At 38.5% G+C, this 19,365-nt stretch overlaps 1 protein-coding gene across 1 annotated transcript; it reads left to right on the top strand.

The window, feature by feature from the left end:
* Positions 1 to 1,982: 1,982 nt before the first annotated feature.
* Positions 1,983 to 18,783, top strand: LOC311088327 (uncharacterized protein). The gene is made up of 3 exons (XM_084122291.1): positions 1,983 to 2,080; positions 7,172 to 8,993; positions 17,876 to 18,783. Exons 2-3 carry the CDS (start codon positions 7,177 to 7,179, stop codon positions 17,886 to 17,888), a joined length of 1,830 nt encoding a protein of 609 aa, XP_083978417.1. The 5' UTR covers positions 1,983 to 2,080; positions 7,172 to 7,176; the 3' UTR covers positions 17,889 to 18,783.
* The last annotated feature ends 582 nt before the right edge of the window (positions 18,784 to 19,365 follow it).

Raw genomic sequence — 19,365 nt, 5'->3', positions numbered from 1 at the left:
GACCATAGACTGCCATCAAGGCCTCAATGAAGGGGATTATGTGAACAGAAAGGGGGTTCACAATGTAAATGTGCAGCCCAATTACTATTGTGATTCTTAATATTCCAGATTAATAATATTATATCAAATAAAAAAAAGGCAGTTGACAAATCTTCCATATCACAAATGTGAAAGCAAAATGGCCAGGATCTGTGCATGACTTAAGAATTTTCAGAGATTCACATTCCTGCACATTATTTGAAAGTGGTAAGGAAAGTTCCACAATTAAATATCAAGCTCACTGTATTACATACACTTATGCTGATCCTAACAGAACTGCATTTTTTCATAGGTGATTATGACATGTTCCTGCCTGCAGACAGGTGTTTTATGACCCCATTCCCTGACCCAGACCAGTTACAATGCAGCTCTAGCCAGGACAAGGGCACACAATGAAATGAACTTTGGCTAACTAAAGGGAAGATTTCAGTGTCTGAAAAGTCTGAGGGTTGCACACCTGACAGGGCCTGTGACATTGTTGCATGTGCCATATTACACAACATTGGCAAAAAAACACTTTTCATTAAATGTTTAATAAAAGACAAATATGCTTAGTTCCTTGAGTTTTATTTCAATTGTTCTTTGTAAAGAAAAGCCAGTGGTCAAGTGCCTGCAACAAGAGATATTAGACACATGCCTCATGCAACAAATAAAAAGGAAAGGTTGTCTATACACTGCCCACCTGTAGGCCTATGTCTCCTCTGTCTGTGCAGACTCTTCTGTAGGCCTTTCTGTAGATGTGGAATCCTGCAACTTATACTGCAGACATAAATCATACAAGTATAAATTAAGTAAAGTTATTCATGCACTTGCAGGTAGGCTAGTTCCTCCATATGACAGTTATCTGAGAGGGTTTATTCACTGTCCAGTGCAATGGAAACAAATGGACATTACAAAGTCTTATACTTTTTTTTCCTTTGGAAAGTTAGAAAATGTCCACTGTTGGTGTATTATGTAAAAATGCACAAAAGAGGAAAACACAATGTCATTACAATGAACTACACTCGGGAAAAATGTGATCAATAACTCATGGCAAAATATTTTTACATTAACATAAGTTTATCAGTTTTCACTTTCACAAGTCAAAGCAATTCATCATTACTCAAGATTTAACAGTTGAAATGACTATACAGCCTTAATTTAATGCAGCAAAAATTATTTTACAGTGTAGGCTACTAAGATCTTTTCTATTTTTCTCAGCCTTTTTCTTGGTTGCTTTTATAAACAGACAACCATGTATTTAACAGTGCCTTTTATAGAAGAGACTATAATATAACAAAAAATTACCATGTAGAATATTTTGTACTTCACTTTTATTTGTTCCCATGTTCTAGTGTGGTGACTGACATTACAATGAACAAAATAATTATGCAATTATTAAAATACAAAAATATAGGCTAGTAAGTGATAAAAACATCTAACATGGCCACGTCTAACGGATTTAAATTGTCTGCTACTTTTTGCCAGCCCTCTCTCCTGGCTTTTGCAGACTTTGAGGTGTTCGCTGGTGTTTTGATTAAACATTAAAATTACGAATAAACTTCGACTATCTTGCACTGCTGAGGAGAAAAACTGAGCGCGCTCTTTGGCCATGCTGAGCAGCCAATAGCAGCGTTGCTGATCAATGTTTCTACTATCGATACATATCCCCTTTTAACCAGCGCATGAACGCGCAGTTATCTCAGATAACTCAATCCAGCGATACTAATCATATCCAGCAAGTGTGTTCGAAGAACTCAATTAGCCGGATTATGATTAGCACGATGAAATCATCTTGGATGTGTCATTTGATCTCGGATGTAATAAGCAACGTACGAAGAACGAGCCCCTGATTGTTCTGGGAGTTGTGATATACTGTCTCTGAGCTATTGCCTACAGTAAGATGGCGGTAATGCTCTTTTAAGAATGCGAACCGCCAATAAGCCCGTAGAAGAAGAAGAAGACCTGAGGAATGCGGAAGTAAACACCGACAGCTCCAGCACTGAACCATAGCACTGAACCCCATTCATTCATTTCCAGTGTTTGTGAAGCTCACTCGCTGGTAAGTTGATGAAGTTACTGTATTTTTTCACTTTTAAACACTTCAGCCGTCCTCTCATGAATCTAGGCAGTAATTGTGTTTTATGTAGCCAGCTTTAGTTAGTGTTTATTGGAAGAGAATAGTTAACTGCAGCTAGCTTAGTGACCAACACTTCACTAATGTTCGCTAGCAGTCAGAAATGTGTAAATTAAACCCTGAGGTCATAGTTAAATAATGTGATGTTGCACTTCATAGTTTTTCTGTCAGCCCTGTTTACATACATGAGGTGGTTGGTATTAGAAACACATCTGGATATATAAAGCAAATAAGTGCAGCAGCAGCACCCCACAAATAATAAGACCTCAATGCTAAAACATGTAAATGTGTATAAAATCCTGAACATTATAGAAAAGCTGAATTTATGGCTAAGCATACAGTATCATAATGCAATAAACTTATAATTTGCATATTGTGTTGGATGAGCAAAATGATCATCCAGCTTCTTCCATAATGTTGTTGTGTAAGAATAACAATTTGATTAACTATAGTGTTATATATATATATGTATATATATGTTTTTATATATATGTAAGATTTTTTTTGTACAGTGTGATATATTTCCTGCAGTTGTGTACTTACAATATCACAAAAGTCTCCAAATATTTTTTATTTCTGAGAAATTCCAATTTTAAATATTGGCCCGTCCTGGAATAAAAATGTCGCCTGTCAATGACGCAATATCCGCGCTATCCTCGGTTTCCGCTCGTACTGCCATAGACATGCCGTAACCATGGTGACAGACGTGGACAAACGCGAAACATTTAGCGGCACACTGTTCTTGTTTTGTTCAAACATTATGGACTAAAAAGGACTAAAACTAAAATGAGGCTCAATATGAATTCAATAGCTTCACGAGTTACGACTTGACAGCGACACCGCTCTTGAACATTCTTTATTAGACAGGTGAGCAAATGTACATAAAACTAATTCCCAAATAATATTTGCTTACATTGTTAGATATCTTTGATAATAGCAGCTAGACCCCCACCTCTCTTAACAGTTCTGCAGACACTCATAAAAGTAAAGTTAAAGGGGCTGCTTCATTGAGGACTGTTGCACTGCAGCTGTCTTCTAGCCAGGTTTCATTTAGAAGCATAAAATCCAGGTTGTTTGTGGTTAAGTCGTTGACTAGAAGTGATTTATTTTTAAGTTAGCGGATGTTTAATTTAATTAATTAACAGTGTTACTTTTTCTTACGTGTAATAGGCACCAGATTAGTTGGGTTTGCTGTACGGCTATTGAAGACCTTAGACTTTCTATCTTGTAATAGAACAGCAATAGAGAAAGATACAGGCACACTGGGTTCCCGTTTGTTCTTTAAACATTTGAGAAAGTTACTGTTATCATAGCAGGGACCCAACACATATCACTGAGAGCTGGTATCAGTTGTTTTTGGTTCACCTCGAGCAGATGGAGGAGGGTGTGGGCCCTGGCGTTGTGGCAGAGGCCGAAGAGCTCTCACAGGAGGAGGGGGGAGGGCGAGCTGGGCCCGCAGGCTTTGGTGGTTGAGGTGCCTGCAGTTTTTTGCTTGATATCTTGCAGCAAAAGAGTGGGATAGTTTGGTTCCAGCATACACCAGTTCCTCCATCTTCTGTGAAGCACAGAAGTGGAGATGTTGGGGAGAGGGATAAAGTGTCTGGTGAAAGGGGCTGTTGCTCTGGTGTTATCGGAGGCTGTGATATGCTGTCCTGGCTTCCCTGGCTGTTTTCCAGGAAGTCTTCCTTGGGTGCTGAATCTTGGAGCAGAGATATATCAATTACTAAACTGTAACGGGATATTTTGTTCGGGTGATGTCTGTTTATTTGTTAGTCTAGCCACGGTGTTAAATAAAAACCTTGGATTGTTTTGGTTATTTTCAATTAGTTTGCGGAGGTGCTCAGCCCTGGCCGCTTTTAGGGCCTTTTTATAATGTGACATACTGTCTTTCCATGCGATTCTAAAGACCTCTAAATTAGTTTGTTTCCATTTATGCTCTAAATTACGGGTTTCTCTCTTTAGAACATGCGTAGTATTGTTGTACCATGGTGCTTTAATTTTCTCTCTGACCTTTTTTAATTTAATAGGTGCAACAACATCCAATGTTCTAGAGAGAATGGTGCTCATAGTGCTAGTTAGTTCTTCTAGTTCATCTGTTTGTTTGGGTTCAGGCAGCAGCTGAGACAGATCAGATAAGCAATTTGAGAAATTATCTATGGTGGATGGAAGGATTGATCTGCCTGGTCGATAACGCGGCGCAGCATGACATTACAGCAGTTCGTAATATGCAAGTTACCAAGTAATGGTCAGTGACATCATCACTTTGTGGAATGATATCTATATCGGTTGGATCGGTTCCATATGATATAATTAAATCGAGTGTATGATTAAGACGATGAGTTGGGCCGGTGATGTTTTGCTTGACCCCAAAGGAGTTTAATAAATCTGTAAACGCAGCCCCTAACGCATCATTTGAATTATCTACGTGCATGTTAAAATCTCCGACAATTAATGCTTTATCGACATTGACCAATAGATCTGAGAGAAAATCTGCAAACTCTTTTAGGAAATTAGCGTAAGGCCCAGGCGGTCTATATACGGTAGCCAAGGCTAGAGATAATAGGGATTTTGTTTTAACATCTAAGAGTGTAACATTTAGTACAAGTACTTCAAACGAAATAAACTTATAACCCGTTTTCTGAGTAACATTGAGAATATCTCTATAGATTGTTGCAACACCGCCGCCACGACCAATCAGACGGGGCTCATGCTTATAGGAGTATCCAGATGGAGTAGACTCATTTAGACCAAAATAATCATTTGGTTTAAGCCAGGTTTCAGTAAGGCAAAGTACATCGAAGCTATTATCTGTGACTATTTCATTTACAATAACTGCCTTAGGTGTGAGTGATCTAATGTTCAGAAGACTTAGCTTTAAAAATTGTTTTTGTTTACTAATAGCAACATTTTCTGTTTTAATAACAATTAGATTTTTCCTAGATCCTGTAGTAGAATTATTATTTGATCTCATTAAATGAGGAATAGACACAGTTTCTATGCAATGTTCTACACTAGTATTTATATCATTTAAATTGGTGCAGGAGAGACTATGATTTGGTTACTAGTCATCTAATGGTATTTAACATTTTGGAGATGTTATCCAACAGAAGATCCACTCCGAATCTGCTTGGGTGTAAGTAGGGTTGCAAAGGGGCGGAAAATTTCCAGAAAGTTTGAAAACGTAATTCCTTTTGTGGATCCTCTTGGTCATTCTTCATGTTTCTTTGACAAATATCAGTGTCTCAGTCTCACGCATGCTGTACGTGAGTTAACCACGCCTACTTATTTACATGTCGCGGTATACACAGAATAAAAAAATCTGTTACGGTTGACATTTTCTTCCACGATAACAATATATACCGTCATACCACCCATCCCTACTTATGTGGTAAATAAAGTTATGATAGCTTATTTAGCCTCTAACTTATCAGCTTGCTATCTACTAGATGAATACATATGTGATATTTGCAATTTAAAAATGTAATAAATATATTTCCCCATAATATCATCAAAACTTATTTCACTTTGTTTAGTCCACAGGCTCAAATGCCTTCAATAGTCTTGTGCTTTGGGCTTCTGTACATGTGATGGAGGCATGCACAGTGCCAGTAGGGGGTCTGGTCTCAATAGCCATGGAATGGCATGTATATATTTAAGTGTATTTGAATGGCATCTGTTTGTTTTAGTCAAGATTATGCTAAAATACACTTTCCTCAACTATATTTAAGTTCCCAATGAAGAGCCAACCCTCAACTTTTAAAATTCCCAGTTTATTCCCGTTTATTCCCATAAATTCCTGTTAATTCCCTTAAATTCCCATTAATTCCCATGGAAAGTTTCCTTCTTTGAAAATTCCCAGAATTTTGCAACCCTAAGCCATCGGCACGGAAAAGCCTAGGACGCTCCCAAAACAGATTCCAATTATTTACAAAGAGCAGTTTCTGCTCATTGCACCATGACATTAACCATTCATTTAGCGCAAAAAGTCTACTAAACTTTTCATGTCCTAGTCGGTACGTGGGAAGCGGTCCTGACACAATGATCGTTGTTTCAGGCGATGTGCTGCGTACCGTATCGATCAGATTCCTGAAGTCTTTCTTCAGAACCTCAGTCTGACGCAGCCTGATGTCGTTCACTCCCGCGTGCAGGACCACAGTTCCGACGCGCTCGTCATCGTTCAGAATCTCGGGAACGCGAGCAGCGATTTCAGAAACACGAGGACCAGGAAAGCAGTGACTGTGCACCTTACTTTTACCTAACGTAGCGTGTACGTGCCAAACGATGGAATCGCCGATGATCACAGCATCGCGTTCGGTTTCGCGAAGAGGGGAGAAGCGGTTTTGTGTGGATAACTCGAAAACCGGGAGGGGCGGAGAGAGTCTTGGTCTGGACCGATGCTGAGTAACGCACGGAGTAGACGAGGTCGGAGTCAGCGGGTTAGTAGCGTTAGTCACTGATTTGTGTGCATCGGCGCGTGATGTTTCAAGACTAAAAGATCGTGGATCTGTTTCTCAACAGCTTCCAGCTCAGACTGCAATGCGTGCAGCTCAAATGTGTCCTCACCTGCACCAAGAGGTAGACTACTTACATCTGATATATTCACCATGTTTGTTTGTAAGTGAGTGTGGAGAAGACGCGTTCAGCCGTGATCCACGGACGTAACCTATAAGAGTATCCGGCATTGGATCACTAATAGGCTTGAGATTCGTCTGCTCAACAGTCAGCGTTGTAACTATGAGGTTTGAGCAGTAGTGCTTCTCAGTGAGGAAAAGTAGAAAATGCTCGTTGTAAGTGATTTTAAAGGGAAAAATCAAGAATTATAAATCAAATCGATAGAGCCCCAAAGACAACAACGCGTTCAGACGCGGCGCATCAAAATATCATAATTTTATAGCTCGTCTACATTATACCATTACATCAGGACTCACTCCCATGTCCTTTCACTTTATATTTCTCTCGGTTAATTATTTTGATGTACTGAAAATTTAATTTCATATTTTTTTTCTTTCATGTCAGACCTGATGGAAGTGAAGGAGGAGAGTGAAGAACTGATAGAAGTGAAGGAGGAGAGTGAAGAACTGATTGAAGTGAAGGAGGAGAGTGAAGAACTGAGTGAAGTGAAGGAGGAGATTGAAGAACTGATGGAAGTGAAGGAGGAGACTGAAGAACTGAGTGAAGTGAAGGAGGAGAGTGAAGAACTGAGTGAAGTGAAGGAGCAGAGTGAAGAACTGAGTGAAGTGAAGGTGGAGAGTGAAGAACTGAGTGAAGTGAAGGAGGAGAGTGAAGAACTGAGTGAAGTGAAGGAGGAGAGTGAAGAACTGAGTGAAGTGAAGGAGGAGACTGAAGAACTGAGTGAAGTGAAGGTGGAGAGTGAAGAACTGATGGAAGTGAAGGAGGAGAGTGAAGAACTGAGTGAAGTAAAGGAGGAGAGTGAAGAACTGAGTGAAGTGAAGGAGGAGAGTGAAGAACTGAGTGAAGTAGAGGAGAGTGAAGAACTGATGGAAGTAAAGGAGAAGAGTGAAGAACTGAGTGAAGTGAAGGAGGAGAGTGAAGAACTGACATTTTGTGAATGTGAGAAGACTTTTACTACAGCAAACAGTTTAAAACTGCACCAGAGAATCCACACTGGAGAAAAACCTTACAAGTGTTCACACTGTGACAAGAGATTCAGTCTGTTAAGAAATCGGAAAGCACATGAGAGGATCCACACTGGAGAACAACCTTACAAGTGTTCACACTGTGACAAGAGATTCAGTCAGCCAGTACATCTGAAAACACACGAGAGGATCCACACTGGAGAAAAACCTTACAAGTGTTCACACTGTGACAAGAGATTCAGTCTGTTAAGAAATCGGAAAGCACATGAGAGGATCCACACTGGAGAACAACCTTACAAGTGTTCACACTGTGACAAGAGATTCAGTCAGCCAGTACATCTGAAAACACACGAGAGGATCCACACTGGAGAAAAACCTTACAAGTGTTCACACTGTGACAAGAGATTCAGTCTGTTAGGAAATCGGAAAACACATGAGAGGATCCACACTGGAGAACAACCTTACAAGTGTTCACACTGTGACAAGAGATTCAGTCAGCCAGTACATCTGAAATCACATGAGAGGATCCACACTGGAGAACAACCTTACAAGTGTTCACACTGTGACAAGAGATTCAGTCAGCCATCAAATCTGAAAACACATGAGAGGATCCACACTGGAGAACAACCTTACAAGTGTTCACACTGTGACAAGAGATTCAGTCTGTTAGGAAATCTGACAACACATGAGAGGATCCACACTGGAGAACAACCTTACAAGTGTTTACACTGCGACAAGAGATTCTGTCTGTTAGGAAATCTGAAAACACATGAGATGATTCACACTGGAGAACAACCTTACAAGTGTTCACACTGTGACAAGAGATTCAGTCAGTCATCATCTCTGAAAACACATGAGAGGATCCACACTGGAGAGAAACCTTACAAGTGTTCACACTGTGACAAGAGATTCAGTCGATCAGCATATCTGAAAACACATGAGATGATCCACACTGGAGAACAACCTTACAAGTGTTCACACTGTGACAAGAGATTTAGTCAGACATCAACTCTGAAAACACATGAGAGGATCCACACTGGAGAAAAACCTTACAAGTGTTCACACTGTGACAAGAGATTCAGTCATTCAGCAAATCTGAAAACACATGAGAAGATCCACACTGGAGAGAAGCCGCACATGTGTGATCTGTGTGGAACGAGTTTCTCTATTAAAAGTCGCCTGAAGCTACACATGAAGATCCATGCAGTGGAAAAACCACTTAAGCGCAGTCTAAGATCACAGTAAGTAGTTTATTTTCATGTGCTGAGCAACAAAGTCTCTTCTTTGAAGTTAGCCACACATCACCCTATAGCCAAATCTATCCTCTCCACCTTTAGCCGGTATGTGGTGTGCCGGTTGTTGATGTCTATTAACTTGTGTTCAACCAACAGTAATGTCTATTTTGTCTATTTCTGTATTATTAACTGGCCTGAAGTTTGAGATTGCAATAGACGTGAAGGACTGTAATGCGTTAAGAGCTCTCTCAAGTACTGCGGAGCTAAACCATTTAGTGCTTTTTAAGTAATCAGCAATATTTGAAAATTGATGTGATGTTTAATAGGCAGCCAGTGCAGTGTTGACAGAACCGGGATAATATGGTCATACTTCCTGGTTCTGGTAAGAACTCGAGCTGCTGCGTTTTGGACCAGCTGTAGTTTGTTTATTAAGCGTGCAGGGCAACCACCCAGTAGAGCATTACAATAATCTAGCCTTGAGGTCATGAACGCATTAACTAATTCAGTCCCTCCAGGATTTCACGATTTTTTTGTTTGATTTTTGCGATCAAAATGACTGATTTTGTGGTGGTGTAGCAAATTAGCTCTATGAAATATGAATAGGCCTAATCAATAATAACTGGTTATAATTGATTATGAACATTTGGATCAGTTAATATAATTAACTTACTGTCATAAGTTAATATTACAATCAATTAGCCTGTTTGTCCCGTGAACAATCAGCATTAATTGTTTATTAACTCTAAGAAATGTACATTTCCGGGGCATGGGAAATGTCTTTCTTAATTTACAGTACTACTAAGAGCAGTAGCAAAAATCTAAATGTTTAGTGACTCCAGTTATGAGCTTGAGACACAGACAACTTTACTTGTGACATGAACAATATTTTATTAAATACCTTTTGACTAGTAACCAAAAGTCCAAATCATAGTCTTTGCTGCACCAATTTAACTGATATAAATTCTAGTGTAGAACATTGCATAGAAACTGTGTCTATTCCTCGTTTAATGAGATCAAATAATAATTCTACTGCAGGATCTAGGAAAAATCTAATTGTTATTAAAACAGAAAATGTTGCTATTAGTAAAAAAAACAATTTCTAAATTTAGGTCTTCTAAACATTAGATCACTCACACCTAAGGCAGTTATTGTAAATTAAATAGTCACAGATAATAGCTTCGATGTACTTTGCCTTACTGAAACCTGGCTTAAACCAAATGATTATTTCGGTCTAAATGAGTCTACCCCAGCAGGATACTCCTATAAGCATGAGCCCCATCTGATTGGTCGTGGCGGCGGTGTTGCAACAATCTATAGAGATATTCTCAATGTTACTCAGAAAACGGGTTATAAGTTTATTTCGTTTGAAGTACTTGTACTAAATGTTACGCTTTTCGATGTTAGAAAAACATCCCTATTATCTCTAGCCTTGGCTACCATATATAGACCGCCTGGGCCCTACGCTGATTTCCTAAAAGAGTTTGCAGATTTTCTCTCAGACCTATTAGTCAATGTCGATAAAGCATTAATTGTTGGAGATTTTAACATACACGTAGATAATCCAAATGATGCGTTAGGGGCTGCGTTTACAGATTTATTAAACTCCTTTGGGGTCAAGCAAAACGTTACCGGACCAACTCATCGTTTTAATCATACACTCGATTTAATTATATCTCATGGAACCGATCCAACCGATATAGATATCATTCCACAAAGTGTTGATGTCACTGACCATTACATGGTAACTTGCATATTACGTACTCCTGTAATATATCATGCTGCGCCGCGTTATCGACCAGGCAGAACAATCCTTCCATCCACCATAGATCATTTTTCAAATTGCTTATCTGATCTGTCTCAGCTGCTCAGTGCACCCAAACAAACAGATGAACTAGAGGAATTAACTAGCACTATGAGCACCATTCTCTCTGGAACATTGGATATTGTTGAACCCATTAGATTAAAAAAGGTCAGAGAGAAAAGTAAAGCACCATGGTACAACAATACTACGCATGTTCTAAAGAGAGAAACCCGTAATTTAGAGCGTAAATGGAAACAAACTAATTTAGAGGTCTTTAGAATCGCGTGGAAAGACAGTTTGTCACGTTATAAAAAGGCCCTTAAAGCGGCCAGGGCTGAGCACCTCCGCAAATTAATAGAAAACAACCATAACAATCCTAGGTTCTTATTTAACACCGTGGCTAGACTAACAAATAAACAGATGTCTCCTGAACAAAATATTCTGTTACAGTTTAGTAGTAATGATTTCATGAAGTTCTTCACTGAGAAAATAGAAAATATCAGAACCACAATTGTAAACGTTCAATCCTCAATTGCGCCTTATAATTCAGCCTCAATTATCCCCCCGCAAGAACAATTACAGTGCTTTACAACTATAGAACAAAAAGAGTTAAATAAACTTATCACTTCATCTAAAACAACAACATGTTTATTAGATCCTATACCAACTAAACTACTGAAGGAAGTGTTATCTGTAGTGGAAGAGCCTCTCCTCAATATTATTAACTCATCTTTATCTTTAGGTCATGTTCCAAGAACATTTAAACTGGCAGTTATAAAACCCACAATTTGACCCACATAATCTAGCAAATTATAGACCCATTTCAAGTCTTCCTTTTAGGTCTAAAATACTAAAAAAGTGGTGTCCGCTCAACTGGGCTCTTTCCTGCAAGAAAATGACATCTATGAAAAGTTTCAGTCAGGATTTAGGCCGCATCATAGCACTGAAACTGCGCTCGTTAAAATTACAAATGATTTACTTCTAGCTTCTGACCAAGGCTGTATCTCAATATTAGTTTTACTTGATTTTAGTGCTACGTTCGATACTATAGATCACACGATACTCTTAGATCGACTACAAAATTATACTGGTGTTCAAGGACAAGCATTAAGTTGGTTCAGATCATACTTATCTGACCGCTACCATTTTGTCTGTTTAAATAAAGAAAAATCGATCATAACTCCAGTAAACTATGGAGTGCCGCAGGGATCTGTGTTGGGCCCTCTATTATTCTCAATATATGATGCCATTTGGAAATATTATAAGGAAACATGGAATTAGTTTCCATTGTTATGCTGATGACACTCAAATCTATATTTCATCACGGCCAGATGAAAACGCTAAATTATCCAAATTGACAGAGTGTGTTAAAGATATAAAAGATTGGATGACGCGCAATTTTCTTTTATTAAATCCAGACAAGACAGAGGTACTAATCATCGGTTTAAAAAACCGCCCACAAAACCTCTCACAATACAACTTTAACATAGTAGGATGTCCTGTTACTTTATCCTCTACAGTAAAAGACCTGGGTGTTATACTAGATTGCAACCTGTCTTTTGAAAATCATATTTCATATGTTACAAGAACAGCTTTTTTCCACCTTAGAAACATTGCTAAGCTACGTAATATGCAATCAGTTTCTGATGCAGAAAAATTAGTTCATGCATTCAAGACCCTGAGACTAGATTACTGTAATGCTTTATTAGCCGGTTGTCCTGCATCCTCAATAAACAAGCTACAGTTAGTTCAAAATGCCGCCGCTAGAGTTCTTACTAGATCAAGAAAATATGATCATATAACACCAATTTTATCATCACTACATTGGTTACCTATAAAGTAGGGGTGCACCGAAATTTCGGCCGCCGAAAATTTTCGGCCGAAATGGCATTATCGGTTTCGGCCCGAAATAAAAAAAACAGCCGAAAACGTAAACCGAAAATGAATGTCACCCGCCCCTCCCATCCGTGCGCAAGCGCTTAGGTTTCACTCACGGTCGAGCTGTTATCACGCGTCTGCCTATCAAAGATTAAGCACGTCAAATGGCTGTCACTTATTGCACAATCAATCGGACCAACCAACACAAGTTTCGAAAACGGAAATAGGGAATCGATTTTAACGGCCTTCTCTCGGAGCGCATCCAGCTCGTCACTATACGCTCGCAGCGAACGCGCGTCACACAGCAACTGCAGGTTCTGACACACACCTGCATAATATGTAGCCTTCAGTAATGTTTTTCATTGATGTTATGGCAGTCCACATTGCTGACTTGTTGTGCGCGTCTCAAGCGCCCTCTTTACGTTCGCCCTAATGCCTGTTTAGTTGTCTGTGGATTTGCCTATATTTGCTGTTGAAAACGGATCAACGCCAAATATAGGCAATTTACTAACGATTCAATGAAGACTATGTCTCAAAAATCGAACAGGATTTTTTTTTTTTTCACAAAAATGACAGCCCTATACGAGAGGACACCAAAGTTACAATATTTAACATTTGTTCTGCAAAAATCTCCAATTGTGGAGAATTCCAATTCTCCAATTTTTAAAAAACTATATTATTTGATGGAACATAAAACTTGAAGAATAATTATTATTTATATTTATTGTTAAAAATATTTTATGTTTTGTTATGTAACTGTTAATAAAAGTTTGATTATTGTATTGTGATTTTTCATTTCAGATCCATTAAATTCAAGCAATATATATATAAGTTTTTAAAAGAAGCCATTTTCAGCTTCAGTTTCGGTTTTCGGCCAAGTGCATCCTAAATTTTCGGTTTCGGTTTCGGCCCAGAATTTTCATTTCGGTGCATCACTACTATAAAGTTCCGTATTAATTACAAGGTATTGCTACTGACTTATAAAGCCCTAAACGGCTTAGCTCCAGTCTATTTAACGGATCTTCTATCGCCCTATAATCCATCGCGCTCTTTAAGATCACTAAACTCAAGGCTTTTGGTCATTCCTAGGATATCCAGATCCACCAAAGGAGGGAGATTTTCACTTTCACATTTAGCTCCAAAATTCTGGAATAGTCTTCCTGATACTGTTCGTTGCTCAGACTCGCTCTCCCAGTTTAAAACTAGATTTAAGACGCATCTTTTCGGCCAGGCATTCATATAACATCTAAATCTTACTGTTCAAACTACAATCCGGCCTCTAGTTCATAAATGCCAGAGGAGAACTGGCCCCCGAATGAGCCTGGGTTCTCCCAAGGTTTTTTTTCTCCATTAGGTCACCTGATGGAGTGTTTCGGTTCCTTGCCACTGTTGCCTTTGGCTTGCTCAGTTGGGGATATTTGGGATATTTAATTTAACTAATCAATCAACAATACTATTGATCAGCATTACCAAACGTGGACGTTTTCCACTAGAAACAAGCATTGATGTATTATTTTAATTTAATAATGTGAAGCTGCTTTGATACAATCTGTATTGTGAAAAGCGCTATATAAATAAACTTGACTTGACTTAACTAGTCTAAACACTTAAACTACTCTAACATACACACACATATATGCATACAGTTTACCAAGAGAAAGAGAGCTGAAGCAGAATGCAGGAAAGCAAGAAGTTATAGCATTGTTTGAAATTCAGCAGATCAACAGCCTAGTTCTAACATCCCCTTCTTTAAAGGGGTAAGGATACTTAATGTATCAAATAATGAGACTATGTTTGATACTTACATGTCTCGCCCATTTGAATTAAACTGTCCTGATGCAATTTGTTGAGGCTCCAGTTGATCTTTGCTGATGTGGTCTTGATGAGAGAGAACCAGTGGTTTCCAGGGTATCTTTGGTGAATGGGAAGACAAGGCCGCAGCCTGGCACAAGCTTGGTGGGTCCTTAGAGGCTTCTAGTTCAGCATCATCTTCACGTCAGCATTTCAGAAAGGGACTAAGCGAGAGCTAAGAGCTGATCAGTGACTTTAAAGCGTGAAGATGGCACAACCTCTGGAGCTGTGTGAGCCAATGAGAAGATTTCCCTTTGGAGGGAAATTTTACGACCCATTGTCCCTTTGAACATGCAACTTGATTGGATGTTTAACACAAGAATCTTTAAGATGCTTATAATACTAATGCCTCACAAAGTTAGCAGAATGTAATGTAAATTAACAAAACGGGGATGAAGATTGGAGTTTATAGATACCAAAAATGCCACACATTTGATTTGGTTAACTATATTATCCAAAGTCTGAAATATGAACCCAATATTTGGATATTACAAGAATACAAAAGACAACCACATAAAAGGAAAATCATGAGATCGGAAAATTAGATACATGTTTACACATTTCTCAAATGGTTATATATAGAATACATAGAATTAAGTCGCAGCTTTCTGGACATTCTTTTGGATCGTAAAATCCTCTTATCAGTCTCTGTGTGTCCTGTAACAAGACACAGTGTTCTGCCAGTGTGTTAGCTTCATTTGGGATGTTAGTTTTTGGGGTAAGTTTCACAGGCATGATTATTGATTAAATAAATTAATAATTTGTGTGTCTGATTGGTCCAGGCGCTACAGTGGTAATTTCTTTCTGGTGATTTTTATATTTTATAATTAGGACATCACATTTACTATAACAGTATTATGTCAGATGCAGAATGACACAAATCACAAACAAAATGCATAAAGCTTCATCAAATTAAGTTTAAAAACAACCTATGGGCAATTTTTCTACCTGACCTATGTAAATATTAACAGCAGGTGTAGTGATTTATACTGTAGAACTGTGTGTAAATCCTGAGTTGAGGGGTCCTGAGCTGCAGTAGGCAACCAGTTACTTACTGTGCGGCGTTTTGCAAGGCGTCCCCACTGCGTTAAGCTACGCAATACGAAGTGACCGTTCGAAAGGGAACTACTCGGTTACTATCGTAACCTCAGTTCCCTGAGAGTAGGGAGCAAGTATTGCGTAGCCGGCCGCACTATAGTAACCTGGCAAGTTGTCGCTTTAGTCGTTAAACCTGCTAAAATCATGGCGTTTTTCGGGGACTAATATAGGCTAAGGCCGCGCCCCCTTGGCAGGCTCTGACGTGTAATGGCGTGATGCTGGCTCATTTAGAATAGTAATTAGACGTATTTTAGAAATGTATAATTGTAAATTAGCAATGAATGAATACAATTTTTCGTCAGGGAGACTACAATGCATTGGTTGATGCGATACTGTAGTAGACGATTGCATAGTTATAATTTTGTCCATGATATTATCAATCTTATAAGTGTAGAAGTTTATAAAGTCATTACTGCTGTGCTGCTTGGAAACTTCTGGGGTTGAAGCTTTCTTTTTCATTAGTTTAGCCACCGTTTCAAATAAATACCTAGGGTTTTGTTTATTTTCTTCTAATAGGGTTGAAAAATAAGCAGATCTAGCAGCTTTTAAGGCTTCTCTGTATGCAATCGAGCTCTCCTTCCATGAAATGTGAAATACCTCTAGTTTTGTTTTCTTCCAGTTGCACTCCATCTCTCTGGCTGTAGCCAGCACAAATCTCAAATGTGATTTATCATTTAAACTAGATAGTGTTACATTAAGCACCAACACTTCAAAATAATTATTAGTAATTAGTATTAGTATCTTAGTAATTCTGAAGATATTACTACAGTAACACCTCCCCATTTGCCTTTCAGACGAGGCTCATGTTCTTGCGGGGTGGACTCATTTAAAGTAATATAATTGTCTGGTTTTAGCCAGGTTTCTGTCAAACACAGCACATCTAGGTTATAGTCTGCAATCATATTAACAATAAGTGCTTTTGAAGTAAGGGATCGAATATTCAGCAAACCAAGCTTTAGAATTTGGTCATTTTTATTATATCTGTCTTTTATTTGTTGAACAATTAAAATACCCTTAGATGGGTTTATGATTGCAAGTGACTTTAAGATGTGGTTTTTTTTTTCAGTTCATAATCAATTAGTATTCATCTGCAACTTCTACAATCCAACATAACAATTAGGGATGCTCATTTCGATTAATTTTCCCGACCGACAACCGCCGCTCGTTAATCGATTATTAACCGTTAACTGATAAGATTATAATATTGAATTGACAGCCGATCTAACCAATCATAATCCGCCATTTTGTCCGACAAAGCAGTCAGGAGAGATAACGTTAGCTAGCAGATTAACATGGGAGGATTTGAACTTGAAAAACGGAATGTACTGACGCCTTTCCGCGGTTAAAACAACATTCCTTATGTTCATTCATGTTTATTTGATGCTATAAGAAGGAAGAGATGATCGGTTCACGAGCAGCTTTAACGGATGCTCTACAGCGATCTGTCAGACACATTTAAGAGCCACAAAACGGTATGTAGCCTATTGTATCGTTAAAATTTATTTTAAAAAATGACCAAATTTGAAGGGTGAGACATTGTTTAATATGTTTAATCAGAAGTAACCGAAAAGTAACCTGGTCTGTCCTGTCTGTCAGTCTCCTCTCTGCTCCGCGATGTATTTTTCACTGCGTGCGTGAGAACATGGTGTACGTGAGAGCAGCGTAGCTTGTCGGACATAACGACAGTAACTAAGGGGGGCGGGTCTTTGCGAAGGGTCAATTGCATTAAATACAAATAAAATGTACAAAATAGGCCTACACTAAATATATATTTTTAAACTTAAATAATTAACAAATTAAGATGACAAAAAGAAAACCTTGTCTAATTTTTATTTTAAAAAAGCAACATCAACGTGATGTGGGGTCAGTCTGGAGCGCAGCCTGTTGACAGTTAGACCCGCGGCAGAAAACACAGATGGGACGGATGTCCCGGGAATACACAGGTAACGTCTCGAGACGTGTGTGGTTGCGCGTGTCGACCATGTAAAAAAGGTGTCGACGCGCTCCGTGAGTTAATAAATATAAGCTATAAAGTAGGCCTATTTTATTTTTAAACCATGCAGCAAACTAAAAAAAAAAAAAGAAGATTTTACTAAAACCGTTTTTAACTGGTTTTAAACCGTTTAACTGATAGTATTAATCGGTCAATTTTTTTACTTTCGGTTAACGGTTAAACGGTCAATATGAGCATCCCTAATAACAATATTAAAGTTCTGAGCTTCATTTCACTAAGTTTTCTTTCTACCGCTGTGATTTTCAGGTGCCGAAGATGAACAAGATGATCAGGAGTGTCTGAGGATTGCTCTGATCGGGAAGACAGGAAATGGGAAGAGTGCAACAGGAAACAGTATTCTGGGAAGAGATGAGTTTGTCAGTGAATTAAGACTAGATTCATTCACCACAGTTTGTGAAAAGAGAGTTGGTGAAGTTGATGGTCGATCAGTAACTGTTGTTGATACTCCAGGTCTCTTTGACACGACACTGACGAATGATCAAGCAGTAAAATAAATATAGAAATGTATTTCCATGTTGTCTCCTGGACCTCATGTGTTCATCATTGTGTTGAGTTTGGGAAGATTTACAGGAGAGGAGATGGACACAGTAGATCTGATAAAGAAGATCTTTAGTCCAAGAGCTGCTCAGTTCAGCAACAAAAGAGTGAGAGAGAACAAATGAAGAAGATGATGGCAGATCTTCAAAGAGAGAAAACAACATGGTATGAAATGTAATTATACAGGATTCGGGAGAAATATGATGCCAGAACTAAAGCAGAGGAAATGTATAAGGAGCAGATTTGGGCTCTCAGGGATAAGCTGGAGGAAGAACATGATGGATATGAGTTACTGCAAGAACAGAGTGAATTCCTTCAAGATGAACTAGAGAAGAAATCGCTGTAATCTCCTGTGATCAGAGTCCCAAATAACTTCTACTGCTTCACATTACTGTTCTACTGACCTACCTGCTGATTAGTCCCTGTAAGTTGCTGTAAAGCCTTAAATCTAGCCTTTGGTTGATTGACTCACAGTGCATATTAATATTCTGTTTGCTTAGGATTCTGATATTCTTTATGTGTATTTTCTCTGATAAAATTATATTGTGTCTGTGTTTGATTTGCCTTGACTGATTTTTGTCATAATTGTCTTTAATTCTGTTTTTGTCAAAATGTTGGGGGGGGAAAAGTGTGTGCTGAGTGTGTGTGATGACCTACGCTCATTTGCTGTGTGCCAACAACGGTTAGTTGGCTTGCCAGTTTATCCTTGTAAGGGACCTGCAACATATAAGATAATTTTAGTGTTGACTTCTTACCTGTGGATAACTAAAAGATATTGTGAAAGCAGGCATTTACTTCATTTTCTGTTGGTAATTAAAATGTATCGTATAACTTCTTATTAGCTCTGTTCACTTGATTATGGTTATCTGGGAAATGTAGGAAGAGTGTGTTTTTTATTTTGTACGTATATATTTTTCCTCCAGTTTCTGGTTAGAGAGGAAGCTCAGGGAAGTTTGTGTTTCTTCTTTTCTTTTTATTATTTTAGGCCTTACTCTCTCCTGAAGATTTATTCCCATCTTTTGTTAAGCCTTTTTGATATATGAAGATAATAAATACTTTTACTTTTCCTTAAAGTTGTGTTATGTTTTCACTCTGAGACTGAGGCTGAAGTGTGTTCTGCACATATTTTTACATCTCTACGTTATCATACTTTCTTTTCCTTTGTTACCTCTCCTCCGACCCCTAGACTGGGAGGGGAA

Source organism: Abramis brama, assembly GCF_963993115.1.
Source record: "Abramis brama genome assembly, chromosome: 1".
Lineage (NCBI taxonomy): Eukaryota > Metazoa > Chordata > Actinopteri > Cypriniformes > Leuciscidae > Abramis > Abramis brama.
The sequence above is the reverse complement of the archived record's forward strand: the minus strand, read 5'-3'. Positions and strand labels throughout refer to the sequence as shown.